Here is a 27,569-nt window from a genome sequence, read left to right on the forward strand (position 1 = left end):
TGTAGTTAGCACATACATCTTCACAACCTCACTACTGCAATTCTGAAGTAATCAAGGCTACGTGCCCCAAGAAGCAGTTCATCTTCCATTCCAACAGCAGATATACAGCAGTTTGTTGCACATTTTATGTGGAAAACATCTATGCCAAGCAAAAAGGAACACTACTTTCTGAAAGCATTCTGTAACATTTCTGATAGTCAAGCTTTGAGGGGAAAAAAACCCATCAACTAGAGAGCCTCAACAGAAAACGTCCAAACAGTAATCTGATGCTGTAGCAAAGCTTAGTATTAGTAATATACTAAAACAGTTTACAGACAGTGTGTGTCATCAGTACCCCGCTCTGATCTGGATACACATGTAGAGAAGCTTCCAGGACTCTGCAGTCAACAGCACTTGCCTAAAAGTTTAAATACTAGAAATATACTAAATTTTTCAAGCCTACACGATTATGGTGCTGCCCTCTCTTTCTGTAAGTCTACTTTAATCAGGCTATTATAATGCCAGAGCAATATTAGCTTTGTGGAATGATTTACATAATGTGAGTAAAGTGAGTCAGAGACCTGCTCTAACGATAAGATCATGGCATCACCAGATTTTGTCTGGGAAGTAATTGTCAATGAAGTAAAGAAGCATAAGCACACAACTACATTGTCTGCTGTCACATTTCAGAAATAGCCCATTCTTGCAGGAAGCATTTTGATGACTAAATCATTAAGAAAAAAAAAAAACCCTCTTAAGTTTACTTCCTCTGCTCAAGGATCCACTTCAATATTGTGTCTGATGGGTTTTGGAAGAGCGTTACTGCAAATGTTGGTAGTAAGTGCTTGTTGTGGTCAGATGTCCTGCAGACTTTTGTTGCACTAACTCTTATGAAGTGAGGTAACAAAACAAATTGTTTTTTCTTTGCTCAAGGACTGACTGGTAAATATGTAAGAGTGCATCTACATTTTAATTAGAAATTGCATACAAAGCACTGGAAAGCAGCCTGGCAGATGTTTGGGAGTGACACATTCACAAATTTTAAAGTTAACTATTTACAGTCAAGCAAGACTGAACAGCAGAATGAGACCATTTCATTTGAATTATCTGTCAAGCCACAGCTATGACTGATAAACACATCTGTGGCTTTCACTTCACACAATACTGACAGCTCAATTTCCATATAGTTCCTTGCTTACCACGCTACTCTACAGAACTGACAGAGAGAAACATGATTCTTGGGCAGATCAGACTCATAGGCTTAGATGAACATAAACATACTTTTTGCACCGTTTATCTTACTTGTCTAATACCAACCATCTCAAAGTATAGCTATTCTGAATACATGATCAAGCTTCCCTTATCCTGACATGGCAGTGTCTTTTTTTGTCTATCAATAAAGATTATTCCTGCAGCTACAGATAATGACTGCTTTTCCCATTTACTCTGACAGCAACCAGCATCTAAGAAATATGTGCTGTTATTTACTGACAAAGATGTGATGGAGAGCCTTCCACTTGCAGCGATTTTTCCCATTCTAGTTAATAGAAATTGATTAAGGGAATTCTGACCCTAGCTCTTCTGCCTCAAGACAAGAAGGCACAGTACAGAGAGAGGAAAGAGAACAATACCAGAAGACCCCCAATTGAGCCTGGAATGTGACTGGAACAAAACCGATAGGAGGAATGTAACACTGACATACAAGGATGGTTGCTCTTTGTTTAAGTGTTGTTACATCTACTAAAATGCATGTATGTGTATCGATCATTCGACAACTGATTAATTGCAAGAAAGATGTGTATCGTTACATGTCTTAGCGTTCTACTCAGATCAGATCGATAAGAGCCACTAGTATAAAGTTCAGATATGCCTATGTAGGGACTCCAAAATAGAGCTTGGTCAGTTCCCAAGAAATTAATCCGCCTTATCTGGTAGCAGATTATCCATAGATAAGTCTAAGAATATACAAAATTGTTATTTATATTTCACATCTGTTAGTATTTTTATATATACACATGTGTATACACATACATACACATATATATATAATTGTTTGAGATAGCCAGTTCTTTCTGTATCTACATATCTATATCTATAGTCTAAAATAAACCCAAAAACCTGAGCTGTGCCACTTGATTTCGATGGAGCGGAGAAATTGCAGTGTCCTCATTGAACTTCTTCCCCCAGTTACTCATCCTGGGCAGTGTAATACATTTAATTCATTAATATTTGGAAGATGTTCCCACTTCAGTCACTTTGATGCTCTTAATGCTAATGAACTATGGATAGAGTAAATGGTGAGTGACAACATGCTGATGCAGCCTCCGATAACACATGCAGGATTAAACAAATGAATAACAACAAAACCCCCCCTTAGAACTTACTGTCCAAAACTTTATGAAGTACTGCAAGACTGTAGCAGCAACAAACAGACAGTACAGTAAGGAATACATTAAAAACAGAAGGAAGAACTTGTAGTTAGAAAATCCCACACAATTATTCACCCTAGAAGAAGGGGAAAGAGAAAGAGGTTACTATGATATACAGAAACCCAAAATAAAACCAACACATTCAGCTTTTGAAGAGCATAACATGTGTATGATGTTAGTGGTATGTCCAAAACAGTCTGGCACTAGTGTTTCAGAAGCATTTTAAGCCACTATTTTGAATGAAGTCTCTTTCCTTGGGCCAAGTGATTTAAGCCTCTCACAGAAATTTTGCACCCCACAGAGTTCTACAGGACAGGACATGAGCTGGCAAAGCATATGATACATGGAGTCTGTATGCGAAGTGTCTCACACTATGCATTACCTGCCGCCACTGCAGAAGAGAATACCAACCTCTCCATCGATTTCTGCAGATGTTGCTTTGGTAACAAAACGACCTTCAACTCAATAACTTATGGTAGTATTTTTATAGTGACAGCAGGTAATATTTTTACTGACTACCAGTGACTACAAACTGCGGAACAGTGACTGTTTGAGTGGGTCTTATGTTTCATACAGAATTGAGAACTGATTTTCACAGATATCTCCTCTCCTAGTAATGATAACAAACTAAACGAAAGGAAGAAGTGCCATTCTCACAGGTCTCATTAACACTAGGGTTTCTCTGTATAAGGAGACACTGCATGATTTGGGCTACCGGGCCTACAACTCCCCATTGCAACACACATTAAGAACAAGCTCTATCTTCATAAGAAGTGAAGAAGTTCTGTGAAAATCAAGTTTTACTTCAAAGCTGCATTTTTGAAGTAGCATCTCATTAATGTTGTAGGATCTAATTCATCATTAGTATACTGATTTTTGGTTTTATATTTAAACTTACCATGGACAGTGGTGGTCCATTTTTAGTACACATCTGAAAGAGATAATTTCCAGTAAGTTAAAGCAAAAAATACATTTTCTTTCTAAGACACGTACTTTTAGCTTCTACAGGTTTGAAGATTTTAATTCTTTTTAAAGTATTTTGCCCCACTTTTTCAAGTCCTTCTCAATCATGTCACTTCTCTGTATTATTGCAGCCATACTTTCACCCAAAAGGATAAAGTGAAATTCACTTAAGAGTCACTTAAATTAACGCATTGATCATTAACGGTTCATTCAGCCCTTTTAGTTTTCTCTGCATGTTGAGAGAAAACAAATCTAAAGGATCCTTCAGAGTTGTGTGGATAAAGGATGTTAGCCTGGCATTGACTCCAAGTAAATCTAGGTAAGGGCTGCTGCTACTACCTTTTTTTTTGTTTGCTGCTTGCTTGTTTTTTAAAGCTAATTGAGGAAAAGAGCAGCACAGCAGGCAATGTGAATAGTCCATGTGTCATTTTCATCCAGTTTAAGGACAGATAAATAGTTATTTCAGATACACAGACATTCACTGTCTTTGTTAATAAATTTGATTTTATCCAAAAGATGTATATTAGATTCTTAAGCTAATTAGATTTCCTCAAGCTCAGTCTACTGAAGTCTCACTCATAGCCTCAGTTTTCAGTGCCCTTACCAAATTTTCCAGTGATTCAGAATGAAATTAGGGATGTCTTTAAAATGATTAAGGCCTGTGATTCTACTGTCAATCTTTGCAATAAAGACTGTTGGCATTATTAGTAGCATACATCTATTTCGAGGCCGCAGAAGCAAGATACAATGAAAGGTTCTATAATAAGCACTTTCTGGTGCTGCTGTCTCAGACCCGCTTTTCCTAACTTTCAGTCCCTGGGTTTTACTTTTTAAATGCCTTTATTTTTTAACATAAGCATTGTTTTACAAAGCTACAAGCAAGTATCCATAAAAAATTCTGCCACTTTGTACAATGGAGTTGCAATAATATTGCACCAATAGGAGGAACTTTGCTCCTTTATGAAATCCAAGTACTGAGGGTCTGAGAGAGGAACAAATAGCAAAACCTGGTGTTATGCAAGGGCTGACACACTGAAGACATGAACATACTAAAGCAACGACCACAGGAGAGAGAAAATCCATCATTTCAGATTCAGAACTCACATGTCACACGCAGAACAGTGGTGGCAGCGGTCAGGCTTGATTAGCTGGCATCGATCACAGTATCTGATTGCTGCATTCAAGTGGCAAAGGTCAAGTCATTAGAATTCATTTAATTTTACAAAGGTTTTCCCCCTTAGCATGAACTGAATATTACAGAGTTTCCTGCATTCCCCTGTCATACCTGTTCTCACAGGCCTTCGTGTGCCTCCTCTCCTACAATATGTACTTTTGAGTTTAAGAAATAGAACACATTAAAGTATTTCAAACACTTTCATCGCTCAGTACTGTACCGAGTCAATTTCCATTTACTATTTTGCTCCCCAGTTTTCCCACCCCTCATCCCCTGGCACCAATCCCCTATCACTTGCTGTCTTTCACCTCTGGACAGGGTACTTGGGCATCTCATTGTGAAACTACATTCTTTCAGCAAGCCAACTTTCTGCATTAGCTTTTCCTATCCTCTTCAACAAAAAGTAGTCTAGTAGACTGTTCAGTACATCAGCTCTTCCTCGTCTTTCCTTGATATTTTTAAACAAGTCTTCAGGCTCTCCTCAATGGAAATAAGACACCAGCACAGGCAGTTTGAAAGGAGGAGGAAAGCCAACACCTACAGCTAAGCAGAACTGTTAAGAGCTGGCAAGTGCTTCCCAGATCGCTCCAGGAGCTTAAGACTGGGATTCCTGAAAGAGAGGTTTGTATTCAAAAAAGCCAGGTGTCCTTAGACTTTGTTTGGAAAGTCACAGTAAACTTTGGTAACCCTTATTCTGAGTAGTTTATGGTTTTTGGAAAACTCTACGTGGTTGGTAGTTTCAAGAAACAGCTATATATACATATATGAAAGCTAGATTTTAAAATAATATACATATGTATAAGACAGCAGTTTCACAGAACATTCATATATAAGTTGGAATAAAAATGCCTGTATGGATTAAAGTCAAATACAGAAATAGCTCATAACTAGCTTTGTACTGAATTTCAGATAGGAATGAAACAACACTTGTTCATTCTTAAATTCTAGATGTTTCTGCTGCAGAACTGATACAGTTCAGAAATAAAAGTTTAGATGTAGCATATAAATCATTATAAAATTGAGTAAAAAGTTCAATTTCCCCCATTTCTAGCTGTATTAACTACATTTCTTTGCTGTGTTTATTTTTTATAGGTGTCAGAGATAAATGTTGTCATCTATCCGCTTGCTAGAAAAGGTTTGTGTTTGTTGTATTCCAAATACTAGCTACATATTGAGATCCCTAGACAAAGGACTCCAGTTTCTCTCTGGGGGAAAAAAGCTCAGCCCAAACAAACAAAAAAACGAGGTCATGGCCTTTGCAATATGTGCCTAATGGATTCTTCATTCAGTGGTATCAAATGAATTTCACTGAATTGAACTAGCAGTTTCAGGAGCAGCGAATTCTCTTTTATATCCCACCTCTTGATGCTGTTGTTGTATAGATAGGCAAGTCTTTAGCAGCTCTTCTCAAAATCTCCTGCTGGGATTCTGGTCTCTCTTCTTTTTCATATTGTTCTTTATCAGCTTTTGACAAGCAGAACTAGGAGAGAGGGAGAAAATGGAATGAAGGGAATAGATTATTATTTTGTGATCTAGTCAAGCTCCAAGGAAAGGATCCTTTGTATCCTAATCCTATGTCTTTGGACAGCTCTCACCCACTGACCCAAAAAGCTCCACAGAAAGAAAAAAAAAAAAATAAAAGAGTGCTATATGAATTACAGGAGATGCTTAAAACTCCATGATGGTCCTGGACATATTTTAAAGGCAACAGTCTTTATTTCTGTTCTGTTATCTACAGCATTTTCCCTTCAACACAAAGGCAGACAGAAACTGAGAGTTTAAAGAAGGTGCAACCCTTTTTTTTTTTTTAAGTCCTGGTAAGTGTGAATTAGGTGATCTGCAAACAAGATCAAAGTGCAACAGTCCTTTGCTGCTACAGGACACTAAAGTTCTCTTATCCCACTTTATCTCTCTTAGAGACAGGTACAAACCAGAGGAGAGGCGGCTTCATGGCTTAAGCACGGAAGTTGAAAGAATTTAACTGGAATTTTACCTGGGAGTAGTCATAGCACTCCCAAATCCGTAAGCTCAAAATCCATAAGCAGTAGAGAAAGCAACTTTCAGCAAAGCCTGCACTGTTTGATAGTTGGAATTCTGAGTAAAACATGAGGAGAATTCCTGTTGAAGCCTCAGTGAAATGTAAAGCCTTACTAAAAGAACCTGCAGAGCTTTTACTAGCTTGTGAAACACTGTGGTACGAGCTTTACCATTAAGCTCCACATAACCCAGCTGACAAACCCCCATGGAATGAGGGCCGGACTCGCTATTTCCTTCAGTATTTTTCTGTTCCAAAGCACTTTAAACTCCGAGCTTCCTGCATGGACTACAAGAGCCCTTTTTACAAGCACACATAGGCGAAGTATTCATGGGAGTGGGTGGAAAGTGCTGTGTTTGCAGCTGGAACAAAATTTTGCATAGTGTGGCTTAATACGACCATATTTTCCTACCAAGAACATTTATATGATTAGTTCACATGGAGTTTCCTCTCATACTATACTTTTTCCTCTTTTGGATTACAGTCAGTTGGTAAGCAACAATGAAGATTCCACGTATAGAAAGGAAGAAGCAGTAAGACCTTGTTGCAAATTCTCTGTCATTTCCTAACCCAGAATGCAAACAAGTCATCTTGCATCTCACAGAACACAGTTAAGCCTCCTGTTACATATATGATATTATATATAATATATATCTACTATATTATCATACCAGTTACTGAGCCCATCTACTGTGCAAGGGTGAAACATTAAACATAATCCTGTTCTAAATAATCAGAAACTTGGATTAATTTGCGAGAGAGTGAAATTAAAGTTTTAACATTGCAGTCATCACCAAGAGTTTGATCTTGTTTTTAAATCTTAATCTCTAAGATAGACATTTACTCAAGTATGAAAACTGGAGATGCTCACATAAAAAATTTAGAGAGAGATATGATGCCAACAAAGTGATGCAATATGCCTTCCTTTCTACTGCCCTGCTGAGTCTACTAGGTGACCCAATGTCTGTCTCCATGACCTGCAATCAAGCAAAGGTTGCAGTAAACATGAAATACTACTTCTAGATGACATTTCTATGGCAAACTATTAATGCCAGAAAAGGAACTAAATAATAAAATTCAAAGCTTCTCTAATTTGTCCAATTAACCTCATAATATTACTCCAGAAACCTTAGATAGGATTTTGTTTTTTTTCCAAAGTGCCTTATATCTGTTTCAGTTTCAGAAATTAATAGGGCCATGAGACTATGGTCTCTTTGTACAATGGCAGGATATGTTCAAAGACATCAAAAGTTGTCTGTTACCACACAGCTAACAAAATTTCCAATGAGGTTGCAGCAATTCTTATTGAAAACAGAAAGAGTCTCTTTGTTTCCTTCCTCTTTCTGGATCTTGTATAATGTTGATTGTTCTTCCTTATGACAAATGCACAGGGATTACACTAAGACAACAGCAGCTGCAAAATCTTTTTTTAGTTCAATAGTAAGATCACAGGATGCTGTTTGTTTTGCAAGAATGGCTAATTTGAATGACTAAAAATATATACGTTTACACTCATACAATGGGGAGATTCTGAAGTCAGGCTTTGTTTTTAAGCATAACAGGAATAAATTACTCACTGGTATATGAACAGAAGGGACTTGCCTAGAAAGACAAAAAGTGGTGGTGGTTTTTCAGTTGTTTATGTTTTTTGTGGGGTTTTTGGTGTGTGTTTTTTGTGGTTTGTTGTTGTGGGTTTTTTCCCTTTTTTTATTTTTAAAGCTAGAAGAAAATGGTTTTAAATCTGGTCTAGCCCCACACTTGATCTAGGAAATATTCATTACATGTTATATGCCCAAACCATCAATTTTACTCAGAGAATATAACAAGCTACAACATTACTGTAACTACAGGATAAGCACTGCCAGAGTTTTTCTATTACTGAAGAATCCAAGCAGGCGGTGCAAGTTGTTTGGCATTAGCTTTATGAGCAGCTCTAGTTCATACAGCTTTACAAAATCTGGAATAACACAGTTCCAACCATTCTTCATTAGCTAACTTGTCTAACTTCGTAATTTTCCTGCAGAACCATCCCAGATAAAGCCAAAACAAAACACCCTGAAGACAAGTCCCTTTGAATTTTTAGGTTTACTAATTTGGTACTACTCGTTTTGCTTAGCTAAAAAGCAGAATGGTTTTTAGCTTTTCTTTTATTCACTTTACATTCTGTACTTTTAGGATATAGATCCATAAGTCATAATTAAGCACTGTGGAGCACTCTATGCTTTTCCTTAGAAGCAGATTTAACTCTTTTCAAAATAGTTTGAAGTTGACATTAGCACTGAAAGTCTGTCTTGCCAAAAATAGAATAAAAATTTGACTCCCATAGAGCAAGCAAAGCCCAAACAATTCAGCCAAATTAAAAGCTTTATAAAACCAAGTAAAAGAAGTGAAGTATTTTAAATTTGGTGCCAGGATTTAATCCCTACATACACATCTTGGAGAAAATAGAAAACAAGGTAATTCACGTCAGGCTTACTTGCAATTAATACTGTTCTTTTTAAAAACAAAACTTCTTACAGTCATGAGGCATTCCTTTGCCATTATATAACACTCCTTTATGTATTCACTTCTCAACTGTCCCTAAACCTTAACCCTTGACTTACTACTAAGTGGTTCAGTCCTCCAGGTTAGAAGTATACATTGCTTTACTGTTTTTTTCTTACCCAAACAAAAGGTCAAAACTGCCTAAAATGGAAATATAAAAATGCTGACACTATCATTAAAAAAAACAAAACAAAACAGGTTTCAAGCAAGCTACTTACAGGAAAGCACTGTACATGACCATCAAAGTTGTGATGAATTAAAAGCATGTTTCATATAAGGAAATGTCATGACAAAAACTATTCAGTATTTTAAGAGTAACTTGATCATTTTCATTCATGATACACTGTCATGCTGTTCTATTTTAGCTAATGAGAAGGGAAAGGTGAATCATGCAGTACTGCTAACAAGTTTCATCACTGTAAACAGTTCAGCTATTTATAAAAAAGGCACTGACATTTTTCTAACGTTATATTTACCTCATTAGAGGGGGATGCAGGAGATGTGAAAATTGTCTTCCAATAGGACCATACAAACATGACAAATGACAGATGAAAAACCACAAGGTAGACAACTGCAATAAAACACAAATAGTTTGGTGAATATAGCTGAAAAGAACAAGAAATAAAATCACTGATCTTTGATGAAGGCTAAACTACTACGTTATGCATCACCTGACAAAATTTAGTTATATTAAACCCTTTTCCCTGGTAGACTTAGCACTCTAGGAGTGGTCACTTAAATAAAAAAACAAATCTAAACAACCTCAAACCACCAAATGTGTTGGTTGCTATTCCTCAGGGAAAGAATATGCTTTCACATATGATTCCAAAACAGACTTGAAAGGAAAAAAAACAAACCAAGCAAAAAAACTCCAAAATGAATAGTTTTGCCCACGGCATGTCAGGCAGTAACTTTTTTAGATAAAGAAGATGCTACAATTCCATTCTAGATTACAGTATTTGATAACTGACTTAAAGAATCAAATTGAGTTTCTACTTCTAATAGAAACAGTCCAGTATTGAGCCATTGTAGAAAGCAGTGGTCATCAGTGACACAGAAACTCCAAACCTCGGGTTTGTAGAGGACCGCACAAGGGCTAGTCACAAGTTAAGTCGGCTGATTATCTTCTTTCAAATTATCAGAGGAATGTAATCTGCAAGGGTCCTGCTATTATAGTCACAGTGGCAACAAAACATGGGTGGGTTTATTAGGGAGCTCAATTAATTTATGTGTGGATCTGTGTGATACAGTTGGCCTAAAGATAAGAGACCTGGACCTTATGACCCAGGAAGCTTCTTTCAAACTTCTTTCCTTGAACAGTTTCTTTTACCACTTCTCAAGAGAAAACAGATTGGTTGTACCAAAACAGCAAGCCTTAGAAAAGAAGTCACACTAAATATTTACATTATCTTCACTTATGCTATCTTCAGTTGCAGGAAGAAGGAAACTTGACCTACTTTCTTGTGCTCTTAAAAGAGTCCTTTAAGAAGCCATATGACATACTTCATGGATGGCCGAATAGGCTCAAAAATTTGGAACTTCCAACAGCTCTGAAAATGCCTGTGCATTGTCACAGAAGACATGATCTTAATTTAACCTCTTTCAGGATTTTCATTGCTTATTACAGTGAAAAGCTGAAACGAACTGTATTTCAACTTTCTTCAGAGAATTATGTTTTTAACCTTTGCCTCTGACTCCTCTAACCTTACAGATTTGGCAGATTTTCAACTGTTAAGCTCACTGAAAATGCAAGATGCAAACCCTTTTTCTAAAGCCATCCTAAAACTGGCAGAACTCATTGAAAGAATTCAAAGAGCCCATGTATCACTGTACAGGGCATTGCAGAATTAGAAATTAACTTTTATTAAAAACATATTATTATACATTAAACATAATGTGGTTGAGCAATTAAAGCATGAGAAAATGGTCTGGGAAAGAGGAGAAACAGACACAAAATTGGAGTGGAATCAGCTGCACAGACCAAAGCTTCAGCAGAGATGAGGGGGAGAGGTGTGGAATAGAAAGTAAGAGAAAGTGAGATACAGGGGAGGGCAGGGCACAGCAAAACCATCTTACACAGTAAGAAATTCTATTCTGACCAAAAACATGACCCCTGGAATTCATATTGAGAGATTATTTTTAGCGCACACACAATACTTCAAACTGCAGAACCTCAGTCTTGTCACAGGCTGTAAATGCCCCAATAACACAGAATAACAGGCACTGAGGCTGGCTGCAGCAAGGGTACAAGCTGTGCCGGTGCTACTGCATTTACTCCAAAGAGGCACCTGTTAAAGTGCTCTTTCACTCTTGCAGCATCTGAGATCTTGCAGTCTTTCACCATTGTTAAAAGCCAAGAGCCTGGCCTAGGTAGCCAAACTGGATCAGCTCAAGGAAGAGCAAGACTTTCACAATTGTTCCAGTGATTGGCACCACCCAGCCTAGAGGAGAACAAGCCTGCAATTGACAATCCATTCTGTGGTGGGGCCCCCCAATTACGCTCTTGCTGCTTCTCCCACTGCTGCACTGCTATTCTTTCTGTAGTTAAAGGTATCTGTCTCATTGGTGCTCTCCAAGAAATGAGAGGGAGGGAAAATACCATTTTTGACAGCTTTACCCAAGCAGTCCATCTACCCACCATTTTAGGTAGCAGCATCTCCTCCGTAGACTACTCCCTGAAGCATCTTGCATCAGTTTCCAGTACAAATATAACTCAGCTTCATTCCTATTCAGCTCATTTTCTTGTAATTACATGCTACACAGAAAATAGGTCAAAAACCATAAACTCCAATATCTGCCAGTTTAGCCAGGCTCAGAGTCATGAGGAACTCCTGGCTAAGCTAAGGAAATCCAGGATTCTTGGTGCCATGCTGTGACCAAGTGAAGTCACTGCTCTTTAAAGGCACTGATGCAAATTAGACTGTAATTTATACCGTCAAGAGGACGATGTCTTATGACACACTCTTAGAATCCTCCTAAAATATGCTAAGCCCTCCTAAGATTTGCCCTTAATACCCTTTTCTGAATCATTCGTAATACTACTTCCAAGACAGAGTCAGATTACAGAGAGGTAATAACACATAACAGATTTATGTTATATTGTTATGAGAGATTCAGAGTTGACTTTATTCCCCTATCCGAATGGACGTAAATCTCGACAAGAATATGAAATTACAAAGAAATAATTAGCCTTAATGAGGTGAAGAAATCACCACTAATTTAAACAAAAGCTGTAATTAAGTGCTGGAATAAAAGGATTTTAACAGAGTATACTGAAATGTGGAGCAAAATGCATTTGATAATATGCACACTGTTGATCTACAAAGCAATGTTACTGGTGCTTTGGCCTTTTGAGTCTTCTGATGTTACTCCCTGGCTATTTTGAGTTAGCTTTTAAGAACTTTATAAAACTTATGATAGCTTTCATTTCAAATGAAGAAAGATTTCACCTCTTATTTTAAAGATCAGCCTCCATGGTAATGAAATTCCTTCATACAGGATGCCCATGACATGCATTAAAACTGCAGGTGCAAGAAACATGCAGGTGACAGCTATTAAAAGCCTAACAGTCAGGTTTCAATGATACTATCAGTGGCATTAATTAATCAAGCATTTTTCTTCTTGGTAGATTTAAAAGCATCTGCTTCAGTCAGACAGGCACTGCATTTGTATTAAAGCCAAAGATCTGATTATGCGACACCAAGATCATTGCTCTGCCAGGTTTCCTTATCTGAGACACAGATCTCGCCTTTCTGGAAGAAACTAGAAAGTAAAACTAATTAATATACAGGTGAACAGTAAAACACAGCAGCAATCGCAGCATTTTGTGAAGTCTAGGTGATGATCAGCTGTGTCATGGGGTGTACAGATTCACAGTAAGGCACAGCTCCCATCTTGGATGGCTTACAATCTATTTTGGACATTTTCCCCACTCTTTCACCCCTTCATAAGAAGACAAAAGAGTACAGATTCCACCAGCATTCCTTCCATTCACAGTATTCTCCTGGATGTTCCCCACCAGGAAGAAGACTGCTAGATCAGCTTCAAATTCTGTACTCTTTTTGGGAGCCTCTTACCAGTGGTTACACACTCTGTAGACAGACCTGTACAGATACATAAAATGTACCACTCATGTCTCCCTATGAGCTGAAATGAACTCCCAAATAAATATCCCATCAATAATTTGTACTTCTACAGAAAAAAAAACCAACAAAAAAAGTTTTTTAATAAAAATACCTATATTTTTAACTTCTGGAATAAAATACTTATTTAGACTAGTTTTAGTTCACAATTAAAAGAAGTACAAGAGCAAAAATGATGGAATTTTTTAGCCAGTTTCTTACATTATCTCTGTAAGTACTACCCACAGTGGCACATACTTGCCAAAGCCGACATGAAGACTTGAGTAAAATTTGCCAAAACAAGGCTCTAACCACTTGGCTTAGAAATTTACAATTACAATGTGCAGCCACCTTTGAAATGGTTGTGTTTTGCACAGTTCTAACCAGTCATAAAGAATGTGGTTCTGAGGAATTTGGAAAGCTGTTTGGAAAAGAGTAAACTGTAGAACAATTCTTCCTCTTCCAGAAGTCTTTCACAAGGAGCATTCAGGATTCAACAGAAAATGGACTTGGGGATCTGCTGCAGTTCCTTCTCTCTTCTCTTTTTTTCTGCTCTTTGGAGGTACTTATTTATAAATATTGCAAACTTAAATCATGGTCACATTACTCACAGGTTTTGTCATCACCCCAAGCTTGTGGCACCAGAAGCTAAACAGATTGAACTATACAATATTTATCTTGTTTCTTAGCACTAATCTACTCATTACACAGAGCTTACACATCAACTAGTACTTTTAAATTCCACGTCCCTTAAGACTTGTGTGCAACAAAACTATTCACATCTTAAAAAAGAAAAGTAAAAAACAAATTACCTTTTTCTGCAGTTGAAGAAATAGTAACTGGAAGAGAAAAGAAAAGACATATGGTAAGTAAATCCACACTGAATCAAGAGTTTGGCTAAAAGTGAGATACAAGAGATAGCTGACTTGTTCCAAAGCACATTTCAGCAGGGTCTCTCTGCCTTACTCTGGGGTAAAAGAGAAGTTAGTTCTCCTCCTGCCAGCCCTTTAGGCTTGCTGAGTCAGTCAAAGAGCTGAAGAGATCCACTTCCCTGCGCTAACCAAGTGAGCGTACTCCTTTTCACAGACATTAATCAAATCACAACTTATACATGTTCCCCTTGAGATACACGCCTAGCAAAGTTTTCCGAGTCAATAACTAGGCCAACAGGTGTACCACTGGAAAACAGAAAATGAAATAAAAGAAGTTCTTTCAGAAGTCCCTGTGAAAGTGTGATATATGAAACCTACTTCCCTCTCCATTTTTTCCCACCCCTTCTCTCTTCCATGCTATTTTTGACTTTTTACCTCTGACTCAAATTCTTCAGGCATAGTTCAAACATCAATGCTTCCTTCTCTTCTACATCCTCATCCTTTTATCCCAACAGCAATTTCTGTTGTTCAAGGCTACCTTGTATGCTGCCTGATGAACAGTACTCATCCTTTTGCCCTCAGGCTTCTCCAAAACCTTCACACTTCATTCATCAGCTCAGGTAAGACGCTGAACAGAGAGCTGAGCTGTGGTACTTACTGGGTTGCTTTGTTCATATCACTCCCCTTGCTGTACCTCTACCTTAGACACTGAATTTCTGAAATTCAATAGGAAAAGCATCTTTTCCCGACTTCTCATCTAATACTGCAAATTTAAGCTTCTGGTCATCATCAGCAGCAAAAGGTTAACAGAGCACATCCTGTCCACTGCCGTTCACTCCACACTGTCTCCTCTCTCAGCTCTGACATTTCTACAGTCATTAGTCTGAACGCCTGTTGAAAACAGCTTTTTCCTGATGCACACTGGAGTCTTAAATCTGCAACGTTTCAGTACGCATTGCAAGCTTCCTTCTGAAGGGTTACACTGGTCACAGAGGTGACTCAGCTGCAGATATCTATAGTAAAAGGGTTTGCAACTACATTATATAACTGTGCCTCTTTTTTATAGAGGACAAGAGAGGTGATAAAGTCATATCTCAATGTACAGATGACCCCTTTTTGTACAGGTAAGCGGTCTAGGTTGGGGTTCCACCCCATCTCCCTCTTCCTTAAAATACCCACTTGGCACCCTCAATCTGTCCATGAAAGTCTCTACAAAGTTTATGGGAAAGGTTCTGCTTCCTTCCACCTACAGAAGGAAGAAATTACCCTTTAGAATATAACAAGGTTGGTCTCTAAGTAAAAGAAGTCAATCCTAAAGTTTAGTTACACATACTCGCACATCCTCCTCCCATGTTTCTGTCTGAAATGGGGACACAGTCCACACAGAAAAACAGACCTGAGGCACATGATTACCTGCAAAGCATGCAAGAAAATGTAAGAACAGGTCCAGTTGTATGATGATTGTGACTTGGTACTACCCCACTGCATGCTAAAGAAGTCACACTATTTTTTAAAGCAAATACTATGAGTGTTTCTGCTGGAAATTTCAGTAACGTGTTGTTTGTCCAGTTAAAACTTTTTCTGGAACATAAGAAGACAAAATCATTTAAAAGGTGAAGATTAAAACAAGCTTGCTGGGTAGGGCTGTTTGCTCAACTTAAAAAAAAAAAAAAAAAAGTACTTTAGATTAAGCTTTGTCCTTGGCTGCTCATATATCTTCAGTAAACACACAGAGCTGGACAAACACGTATTTCCCTGCACAAGAAATATTAAAAAGTTCTTAATTATACTCTAATGGGACAGGAGAACATTATTATCTATAAAACTACAGGATTTTTTTGGTAAGTAATTCTTGTTAAAGCACTCCATAATCCGTAGCCTCCCTTCTGCTCTCAGGTCAGAACAAAATTGAGTCCAATTTGATGTTTCAAGACTCAAAATAATGAACAGTCTTTATACGAAGAAAAAAATCTTTAAGATTCTATCATCTGTGAGACTTCATCAAAAAGATCCATAAATAAACTTCATAAAAATTAATTAAAGCTTCACAGCACCAGGAGGATAATTTTCACTTTCATACCTAGGTCCCTTAGGTCAGAATGCAGTTATTGGACTGTGCAGGACAATTTTATTTTGGCAAACTCCTGCAGTTTGATGTAAAAGCCAACACTGAAATGCTTATGATTTTCATCCTGCCTTGTCATCCTCAAGTGAAACAAAAGATATCCAGTTCTATTCTGCCTCAGAAGTTCATGCAACTTAAACGTTTCTAGTTCTACCCCTTTCCCTGCTGTTATTCCAACAAACAGCAATCATACTATTTGTCTAAATTCACTCAACAAATGGCAAATCAAGTTTTTTACAGGATCTTTACGTTACAAAGGAAAGCCTTGCTTTAAATAAATTCATATTTAGTCTTTATAGAAAACAGATCTTTAAGTATTCACTAGTTTGGCAATTTAAGAAGCAGCTTTATACCATCAATAAATCAATTTTAGCTTTTGACATCTGGTTCAGTAAAGAACCCAACAAAACATTACCATTGTGGCCCACCATCTAGCCAGTAGCCTCAGTTGCAAGCTTAGTTCTCTACTGCTTTTCTCCTCTACTGCTTCTAACCTCTGAAGATACTGCCATCAGCTTCTGCTAAATTAATACCATTTTGCCTTTAAAGGTTTCTAAAACATGCTTTCTTGTTTGGGGATGGAATTGGGGAAAAAGAGGTGCTGCCTTTTTGCTTATTGATATGTTTTGAACAAATTAAGCACCGCATGTTATTTATATGTTCTTTATATGCTCTTTAAAGGCACTGATGCAAATTAGACTGTAATTTATACCGTCAAGAGGACGATGTCTTATGACACACTCTTAGAATCCTCCTAAAATATGCTAAGCCCTCCTAAGATTTGCCCTTAATACCCTTTTCTGAATCATTCGTAATACTACTTCCAAGACAGAGTCAGATTACAGAGAGGTAATAACACATAACAGATTTATGTTATATTGTTATGAGAGATTCAGAGTTGACTTTATTCCCCTATCCGAATGGACGTAAATCTCGACAAGAATATGAAATTACAAAGAAATAATTAGCCTTAATGAGGTGAAGAAATCACCACTAATTTAAACAAAAGCTGTAATTAAGTGCTGGAATAAAAGGATTTTAACAGAGTATACTGAAATGTGGAGCAAAATGCATTTGATAATATGCACACTGTTGATCTACAAAGCAATGTTACTGGTGCTTTGGCCTTTTGAGTCTTCTGATGTTACTCCCTGGCTATTTTGAGTTAGCTTTTAAGAACTTTATAAAACTTATGATAGCTTTCACTTCAAATGAAGAAAGATTTCACCTCTTATTTTAAAGATCAGCCTCCATGGTAATGAAATTCCTTCATACAGGATGCCCATGACATGCATTAAAACTGCAGGTGCAAGAAACATGCAGGTGACAGCTATTAAAAGCCTAACAGTCAGGTTTCAATGATACTATCAGTGGCATTAATTAATCAAGCATTTTTCTTCTTGGTAGATTTAAAAGCATCTGCTTCAGTCAGACAGGCACTGCATTTGTATTAAAGCCAAAGATCTGACTATGCGACACCAAGATCATTGCTCTGCCAGGTTTCCTTATCTGAGACACAGATCTCGCCTTTCTGGAAGAAACTAGAAAGTAAAACTAATTAATATACAGGTGAACAGTAAAACACAGCAGCAATCGCAGCATTTTGTGAAGTCTAGGTGATGATCAGCTGTGTCATGGGGTGTACAGATTCACAGTAGGGCACAGCTCCCATCTTGGATGGCTTACAATCTATTTTGGACATTTTCCCCACTCTTTCACCCCTTCATAAGAAGACAAAAGAGTACAGATTCCATCAGCATTCCTTCCATTCACAGTATTCTCCTGGATGCTCCCCACCAGGAAGAAGACTGCTAGATCAGCTTCAAATTCTGTACTCTTTTTGGGAGCCTCTTACCAGTGGTTACACACTCTGTAGACAGACCTGTACAGATACATAAAATGTACCACTCATGTCTCCCTATGAGCTGAAATGAACTCCCAAATAAATATCCCATCAATAATTTGTACTTCTACAGAAAAAAAAACCAACAAAAAAAGTTTTTTAATAAAAATACCTATATTTTTAACTTCTGGAATAAAATACTTATTTAGACTAGTTTTAGTTCACAATTAAAAGAAGTACAAGAGCAAAAATGATGGAATTTTTTAGCCAGATTCTTACATTATCTCTGTAAGTACTACCCACAGTGGCACATACTTGCCAAAGCCGACATGAAGACTTGAGTAAAATTTGCCAAAACAAGGCTCTAACCACTTGGCTTAGAAATTTACAATTACAATGTGCAGCCACCTTTGAAATGGTTGTGTTTTGCACAGTTCTAACCAGTCATAAAGAATGGGGTTCTGAGGAATTTGGAAAGCTGTTTGGGAAAGAGTAAACCGTAGAACAATTCTTCCTCTTCCAGAAGTCTTTCACAAGGGGCATTCAGGATTCAACAGAAAATGGACTTGGAGATCTGCTGCAGTTCCTTCTCTCTTCTCTTTTTTTTCTGCTCTTTGGAGGTACTTATTTATAAATATTGCAAACTTAAATCATGGTCACATTACTCACAGGTTTTGTCATCACCCCAAGCTTGTGGCACCAGAAGCTAAACAGATTGAACTATACAATATTTATCTTGTTTCTTAGCACTAATCTACTCATTACACAGAGCTTACACATCAACTAGTACTTTTAAATTCCACGTCCCTTAAGACTTGTGTGCAACAAAACTATTCACATCTTAAAAAAGAAAAGTAAAAAACAAATTACCTTTTTCTGCAGTTGAAGAAATAGTAACTGGAAGAGAAAAGAAAAGACATATGGTAAGTAAATCCACACTGAATCAAGAGTTTGGCTAAAAGTGAGATACAAGAGATAGCTGACTTGTTCCAAAGCACATTTCAGCAGGGTCTCTCTGCCTCACTCTGGGGTAAAACAGAAGTTAGTTCTCCTCCTGCCAGCCCTTTAGGCTTGGTGAGTCAGTCAAAGAGCTGAAGAGATCCACTTCCCTGCGCTAACCAAGTGAGCGTACTCCTTTTCACAGACATTAATCAAATCACAACTTATACATGTTCCCCTTGAGATACACGCCTAGCAAAGTTTTCTGAGTCAATAACTAGGCCAACAGGTGTACCACTGGAAAACAGAAAATGAAATAAAAGAAGTTCTTTCAGAAGTCCCTGTGAAAGTGTGATATATGAAACCTACTTCCCTCTCCATTTTTTCCCACCCCTTCTCTCTTCCATGCTATTTTTGACTTTTTACCTCTGACTCAAATTCTTCAGGCATAGTTCAAACATCAATGCTTCCTTCTCTTCTACATCCTCATCCTTTTATCCCAACAGCAATTTCTGTTGTTCAAGGCTACCTTGTATGCTGCCTGATGAACAGTACTCATCCTTTTGCCCTCAGGCTTCTCCAAAACCTTCACACTTCATTCATCAGCTCAGGTAAGACGCTGAACAGAGAGCTGAGCTGTGGTACTTACTGGGTTGCTTTGTTCATATCACTCCCCTTGCTGTACCTCTACCTTAGACACTGAATTTCTGAAATTCAATAGGAAAAGCATCTTTTCCCGACTTCTCATCTAATACTGCAAATTTAAGCTTCTGGTCATCATCAGCAGCAAAAGGTTAACAGAGCACATCCTGTCCACTGCCGTTCACTCCACACTGTCTCCTCTCTCAGCTCTGACATTTCTACAGTCATACTTTAGGATAACTTCAGGATACCACAGCACTATACACTACCTTACATGCATCAAGACTAGTGCTTTCAGCACTGCAGTCACACAACACCTGTCCATATTTCAGAAACACAAGCACAGTAAAACAGCTGTTCTTTTCAGGATTTTAAAATATATCCCCATATCAGTCAACTGTTTAGGTACAAAAGGAAAAAGAAAAGTAAAATATATTCTTAGGATTGGCTTCTTAATCCGAAGTTTCTAGTTTCTTGAGAAGACCTACCAAGTTCTAGAAAGGTATTGCTAGGAAAGGATAAAAATATGACTAGACAGTGAAAACTGCAGTTCACTGCAAAGAGCTCAGAAGCAGGCACTTGAATGCTCACATGCACAGCAAGTTTCCACTGTGGCCTTGGAATTTCAAAGGATTCAACAGCTCAGAGTGACAGCACCAAGCGAGTCAAACAAAGTGACCGAGCCGTGTCTGTTTAACTGTGGTATGAGCTTTACCTTGGCTACCTCAGGGTTTCCAAAATCGTCCCAGTCAAGAAGGAGCTCAGCAACACCTGCCTGGGAAGACAGGTAAATGAGCCTATACTGAACTTCATATTGCTGCAGCTTGTCCAGGGACGTACAGTCCCAAAACACTACCAGCTGCTCCTGCACCACTGAGCAGCTTACATATTGGATCTCCTAATGCAACATGAGGCACACAGAAGTAAGTATATGGTCTCACTTTCTACAGAATACTACCTCAAAAACACATGATATAGCCTTTTCTTAGGCTTTTTGTCAGTTTAGAGAACAAGCAGAAATTCCAGATTTGACTTTAACAGAGGAAAAGTGTGGCCAGCAGGTCAAGGGAGGTTCGGCTCCCCCTCTACTCTGCCCTGGTGAGGCCTCATCTGGAGTCCTGTGTCCAGTTCTGGGCTCCTCAGCTCAAGAGGGACAGAAGACTTCTGGAAAGAGTCCAGCGCAGGGCCACCAGGATGATCAGGGGAATGGAGCATCTTTCATACGAGGAAAGGCTGCAGGAACTGGGGCTGTTTAGTCTGGAGAAGAGGAGATTGAGGAGTGATCTTATTAACATTTACAAATATTTAAATGGTACGTATCAGGAGGTTGGGACATCTCTTTTTTCTATAGTAGCTAGCAACAGGACAAGGGGTAATGGGATGAAGCTGGAACACAAAAAGTTCCACTTAAACATAAGACAAAACTATTTCACTGTTCAGGTGAGGGAGCCCTGGCACAGGCTGCCCAGAGGGGTTGTGGAGTCTCCTTCCTTGGAGGTCTTCAAGACCTCCTGGACATGTTCCTATGTGACCTGATCTAGATGAACCTGCTTCTGCAGGGGGGTTGGACTAGATGATCTCTAAAGGTCCCTTCCAACCCCTGCCATTCTGTGATTCTGTGATTTGATTTGATTTAGACATCTAGCGTCACCCCTGGGAGCAAAGACACTTTTTCCTTCACAAACCTCATTGTTTATCACAACTCTTTCTCGATATTCTTCCTTACATTGTTGTCTGTTATCTTTCATCTCACCTATGTCACAAGAATGAAAGAGGCGGAAGTCTATAGATTATCACAGGAAACAATCCCGCAGACAAAGACATAGTTAGTTGTATAATAAATGAGACTGGAGGGAAAATCTAATTTGTTGGAAGCATTCTTCCTGGAGTATGAACCAACAGAGGTGCAAATTTCAGAAAGCTCTGGAGAATTTTCTAAGCTGCTTCAAGGAAACCTCCCAGAACCTCTTGGAAGAGCAAATATCTTTAGGGAGTTGCTTTGCTTTCACTTTCAAGCTTATTTTCACAAAGTGTTCAAGCATCTTCCAAATCACTGCATAATAGGAAAAACCCCAAATCTCTATTCTGAGACAAAGAGGTGTAATGATATGCCAAGACCTTGAAAGAAGCATGCTAAAAGGCAACACATTTGCCTTCAACCTTGGAAGAAAGAAAACCCCCACCATTCTACAAAACCCACACACCACATTTCCTTACTCCCCTAAAAGGCATATTCCAATCAAAGTCAGATATGCACCTTACAGAGCAAGAAATTCAACTGCAACTAATGCAGAAGTATAGAAAGGGAAAATAACTGATCTTGTTGCTGATGTGCTATGTTTATTTTCCCCCATCCCCTCCCACAAAGGCTCCTTGCAGGAGTCATACTTTGGGTATTACAGCCTTTCCACGATTCTCAAGAATAACATTCACATTTTGGCTGACATTCTTCATTGGGTGGGAAGAAAGAGTGATAAATGCGCTATTGCATCACTTCACCAGATGTACAGCCTTAACTTCTCTCAATTTTTAAGGAAAAGGGTTAATATATATATACACACACACACTCATATATATTCCCAGAAGTTACCAGTACTGAAACTCAACAGAAACTCCTCACAGGCAATATCCTATCTGCAAAGGACTAGATGATCTCTAGAGGTCCCTTCCAACCAATTCTATGATCTTACGATTCAAAGGCAAGCACTGCTGATGGAATTATCCCAATTTTTTCTTTTGTTCAGGGAATGGCATTTAATTGGAAGTATAACATATTTATGGTAATATAACTCACATGTGCAAATGCAGACTTTAACCAACTCACCAGAAGATGGTAGAAACATTACTTACTGACACAAGTGGGACAGACAACGCGTCTGTCCTTGAGCAAATAGTCATTTGCCTTCTGTTACAAGGAAGTGCCAGAGTACGAAGACCTCGGCAGCTCTCCACTGTTCCCTAAGAGCTGTAATTCTGTGACCTTTCCACACTAAGCCATTTCTTATTTCCTAACTGTATGGCATTCAGTAGGTGCTTTCCTCCCTAAGCGTTACTCCTCCACTAGGTGTTTTTAGAGAAATGACTCAAGACGACTAAGTTGACAGCACCACGTAGCCAAAAGCCAACGCAGGAAGATGCTGCCAGGTACCTGCTGAAAGGCTATGGGGACCCAGGAATCACACACATGACTTGCTACCAGCTGGACTGAACATCCTCTGAAGAAATTTGAGCCATATGAACCTACAATTGTTTTATCTTCACATGGTGCCAGATTGCAGTACTTTTTTTTTTACTCCAGATCTCCAGGAACAGAGCATAGGTTTCCCCTCAGTGCATTGCTAGGTAATTCAGAAAGTAAGGTTTTAGAGAACAGCGAGGCAGGAGGTACCTCCACAGGCCTTTGTGCTGCCCAGCATGAATAAGCAGGCATTGCCATGATGCAAGCCCTGGTTTTAGCACTGCCTGGGGCTGGTCTGCAGCATGGCAGCCCATTGCCCACATCTAGCACAATGCTTATCTCAGAAGCAGGAGCTGTGTTGAACAACAATTGCTGCAGGGGTGTTTGGCTCCCTTCAGCAGCCAAACCTAGCAAACGTAGCATTTGCCTCCCTGGACATTTTAGGTCAGGTTTGAGCTACCAGGAAAGGCAAGTCATGAATGACCACAAACAACAGGGAAGTGCAGCGATGAAAGGTGAATGGCAGCAAATGGTCTCTTGCTGTCCTGGGTTACACATGGTCAGTCATGAGAGGGAAAAGAAATCCTGCCAGGGCTACTGATGCCTTAAAGCAGCACAGCCATTTCCACAAGCATATGAACAAGAGCTCAAACTCCTCACACACACACACACTGTGTGCTGCAATGTCACTTGAAGTGAGCTACTCTGTGACTTCAAGTGATCACAAGATGATGCCTTCAAAGGCTCCGCAGGGAGTGGGAGGGAGGGGTGGGGAGATATCTGGGGTGGGAAGAGAAAGGAGGAAGAAAATGCAGCCAGGGAATCTGCAAGGGGCATGCTCTGTTGTTTATGGCCACTAGATTTTTTATGTTCATGGTCACCATGACCTTTGCTGCAGGGTTCAAAGAAACATGATCACAGTGACAGGGCTCAACTAGATGATTTTTTGAGGTCCCTTCCAACCCTTGTGATTCTGTGACAGGAAAAATGAATTAATAGTTCAAATAAGGCAGTTCAAATACTTAAAATAAGCTGCACTGCAGATGGTTTTTTTTTGTTGTTACCAGCCATCATTATGATTTGTTGTATCACTAAAACAATATTAACACAATTCTTTCACTGTAACAAGTAATTTGGGGCAGCCAGAGGCTTGCTGCCCAGAAAACATTCTCTTATCGCAATAATAAAAGAGCTTTTTATTTAGCCAAGGTCTTTTCAGCATCAATACAGAAAGTATGTGCATAAATACAAACAGGGATACAGCAGAAATTAGCATAATAAATGCAAGATACTCCTTGGGTACTGAGTTACATTTAGCAATGAATTAAGCCATGACAACCAAAAAGATTTCTGCCATATATTCTAGGAACAGTAAATTCTGTGCTACCACTTCCACAGTTCAAAAACATAGCTATGAAGGCAGCTGACTTCTGGAACCCACAAAATCCTTCAGATGACTCCTTACTTCTGCATCCACAAAATACTCCTGGATACCAAAAGTCTCCTAATGGTCTTCTCATGCACGTTTTTAATTGTTTCAAAATCAAGAGTTACACTTGGTTAGCATACGGGAGAAAATGTTAACCTCACGGTACCCCACTTGTGTCTGCACTAAGTGTTAGGACATATATCATCTCAAATACTCAAAGGCTTTTTCTGCATATGAAGTTAGCTTTCAGCTGCAACAATGTACCAGGTTTGTTGTCCCTGGAAAGCCCTATTCCCTGAGAAGCACTAATCACTTTCAATTTACTATAATTGCCCAAAGAAACCTAATTTAACTTGATTTTCATCAGCAATTTAATCACTATTGCCACTACTCATTCTATTTGCATCTTGATGGATTTTAAATCCTAGCATTACTTCTACATGCTTTCCTCAGCTGCTTACTCAAATGATTGGACTTTCTTCTTCAGTTCTTTCCTCGAAATTCTACTTTATCATAACAATAACAGCTTTATTACTCAGTAGTTTGGAAGTGCTGCACATAAATTGTTTCCAATATTGCCTTTAAGCTATCAGACATAGCCAAAAGAAAGACTGGTTTCTTCTTGAAAGACAAAGAAAGCTCTTACTTGCACGAGTCAGTGAGCTGTGCTCGTTCTAGCACATCTGTGAGTAGGAAAGAACAGAATCAGCAGAAAGGCATGGAAACTCAGAAGCATTTGAGTAGAGTTAGCTTATGTCCACAGAACTAGTTAATTACATTTTCATTTAAAGGAGAGGTATTTACACTCAGGCTGGCCAAATAAAACTCATTGTAACATTATACTCAAGTATCTCGATAGTGAAAGGACTGTTTGTGTGGTTCTATAGTTCAGACACTACTGGGACACTTAAAAGAGATGGGGGAGACAAAGAGGATAATCAGCTGATGTTGACAGGTTGCTACTATCATATGTAGTACAGAGTTGTCTTACAAACTGTACACAAGATTAGATATTCTGCAGGTAATACTAGAAACCATCAGCATATTTAAAGTAAAAAAACAAAACAGACAAAAAACCACCACCCAAACAAAATCCAACACCACACAATTCATTCTTGAAACAGATAATTTTTCAGGTATTTAATAAATTACCATTTCTTTCCAAAAAAAAGGAACATTCTTTACTAATTCGCAATTGCAACTGCCAGTCAATACCCACCTTGAATATTAAGGTCACGCAAAGCTGACTGTCTTACGGCTCAGGACATTACTAGCAAATCCATTTACTTCTACTCCAGAGAGATGAAAATAGAGCATGTCTTTATTTAGCTGTTACAAACAGCTGTGAGGCATGACAGCAGGAGAGCAGAGGTGTCAGTTCATGAGCAACAAAACTTTCAGACCCAGCCACTGTGGCCTGCAGACACAAACCACTGCACAGTGTCAAGAACTACCATCAGACGGAAGGGATCTGCATTGTGCATTCAGCACCTTTCTTTGCATTTGGCTTTGGACTCTGACAAAAACAGTTGTCTCCTTCCTTCCCTCCTGGACCTGCTTGCAACAAGCTTTTCCTCAAATACAATGGTAAGATTATTAGGATATAAGAATATTAGGATAGATGGGACAAGGAGTGATGGCTTTAAACTCAAAGAGGGTAGGTTTAGATTAGCTATGAGGAAGATCATAACTGTGAGGGTGGTGAAGCCCTGGAACAGGTTGCCTAGAGAAGCTGTGGACACTCCATCCCTGGAGGTGTCTGAGACCAAGCTGGATGGGGCTTTGAGCAACCTGGTCTAGTGGAAAGTGTCTCTGCTAGGCGGGGTTGGAACAAGACGATCTTTAAGGTTCTTTCCAATCTAAATCATTCTATGATAAAATCTCCTTGCAAAACTCCATGGATAAAAATCTGCTTGTAAATCTCATTACAAAGTATTAGGCACTCTGTCTTCTGAGAGGATTTTGCTGCTGTCAAGTTCATAAGGTAATGGGAGAAATCAAACTACCCAGCAAGGTGACCTCCTCCCATGCCTCAGGTCACTGGATTCCTCAAACGAGGTTTTAAGTTCAGCTGTTTTGTAAGGTTTGTCAGATTCCACTGGTATTTGCTACCTGAGACTAAATATGGAACTACCTATGATGAGAAGAGCTCGTTTTCTGCCAGCAAAACATTAACAACATAGCAACCAGTAACATAATTTACACGAACTCTCATCAAGATATTAGTAAGCCAAGCTTTGAATAAAGCCCTTCAAGGAAGCCTTGTTTTGAATAATATGTCATTTAAAATCATGTCTATTAGTTGTGTTAAAGTTTAATAGTGGGGAATTCATGTCTTCAACATACTGAACTTGTAAATATTAATAAATATTTAATATATTGCTATTTTAATTATTAAAATATTTATGGAAAAAGGTTCAGATATGTCTTATGGCGATTCAGAGAATCTGTCTATACACGGCTCATCAAGTTGGTTGATAACAAATGCTGCCATCTTTTGATGCTGGAGGCTTTGCTGCTAGTTCTTCCCGCAACACAAAGTATCACTCAGGAAACCCTACTTGGACTGAAATGTCTTGGGTCAAACTTTGACTGTAGTTAAAGCTACTTCCTCTAGTTTATTTGCAAAAAGGTAGAAATAGTCAGTGGTTCCTCATCTTCCTAGGGTATCACATGTCTCAATACCTTTGCAAGAATATCTACACTTGCAGGTGAAGTACTGGAGGGTGGTACAGTGGTGAGAAATAATGTTTGTGAAGAACAAGAAATTATTGCCACTGGTTTAACAAAGGGAACTATGCTGAGTTACAGGAAGTTACATCAGGAAAGAGATTACATCTAAACATCTGTGACTATGAGGTGACCCAGATCCTTAAACCTGCTGCCTCCTGAGAAGCTATGCTGAAATGTAAAGTGGGATAGGATCAGGAGGTGCAGCCACTTGCTTAAAGGCTGCTGAAAGGCCATAGCAAGAGAGCACTGTCAGTGGGAAAAGGGACAGGCAGCTGAGGCATGGCAGCACAGCTCCTGATACCCTGTTTGCATCTAAGAGCTCTCCCAGACCATCGGTTCTTCTCACAAACAGATCCACATTAGCAACAGTTTCTCAAGTGGTTGTGCAAGTGTGGGAAGTAGGGAGAAACTCAGGATATTAACAAGTTTGAGAATGTCAACAGAAAGAAAGCCACATAAAAGATAAAAAGTTACCAAACCTAGTGGTCAATGATTTTTAAGCTTTCCTTTGTTTAAATTCAGAATTTGTTTAAATTTAGCGTTATTTGAAAAGTTCAAGCCTA

General features: G+C 38.7%; 1 protein-coding gene across 1 annotated transcript in view; it reads right to left on the reverse strand.

The window, feature by feature from the left end:
* The window catches only part of ZDHHC20 (zinc finger DHHC-type palmitoyltransferase 20), a 51,442-nt gene that overhangs the window by 16,486 nt on the left and 7,387 nt on the right, over nt 1–27,569 (reverse strand). The window contains exons 2-8 of the mRNA XM_061992603.1: nt 18,956–18,982; nt 14,058–14,084; nt 9,601–9,695; nt 5,905–6,025; nt 4,476–4,545; nt 3,307–3,339; nt 2,364–2,484 (exon numbers count right to left, since the gene is read on the reverse strand). Coding sequence (XP_061848587.1) covers nt 2,364–2,484; nt 3,307–3,339; nt 4,476–4,545; nt 5,905–6,025; nt 9,601–9,695; nt 14,058–14,084; nt 18,956–18,982 — 494 coding nt within the window. The remainder of the gene's footprint in view (nt 1–2,363; nt 2,485–3,306; nt 3,340–4,475; nt 4,546–5,904; nt 6,026–9,600; nt 9,696–14,057; nt 14,085–18,955; nt 18,983–27,569) is intronic.

This window comes from Colius striatus, chromosome 1, assembly GCF_028858725.1.
Source record: "Colius striatus isolate bColStr4 chromosome 1, bColStr4.1.hap1, whole genome shotgun sequence".
NCBI classification, from domain to species: Eukaryota; Metazoa; Chordata; class Aves; order Coliiformes; family Coliidae; genus Colius; species Colius striatus.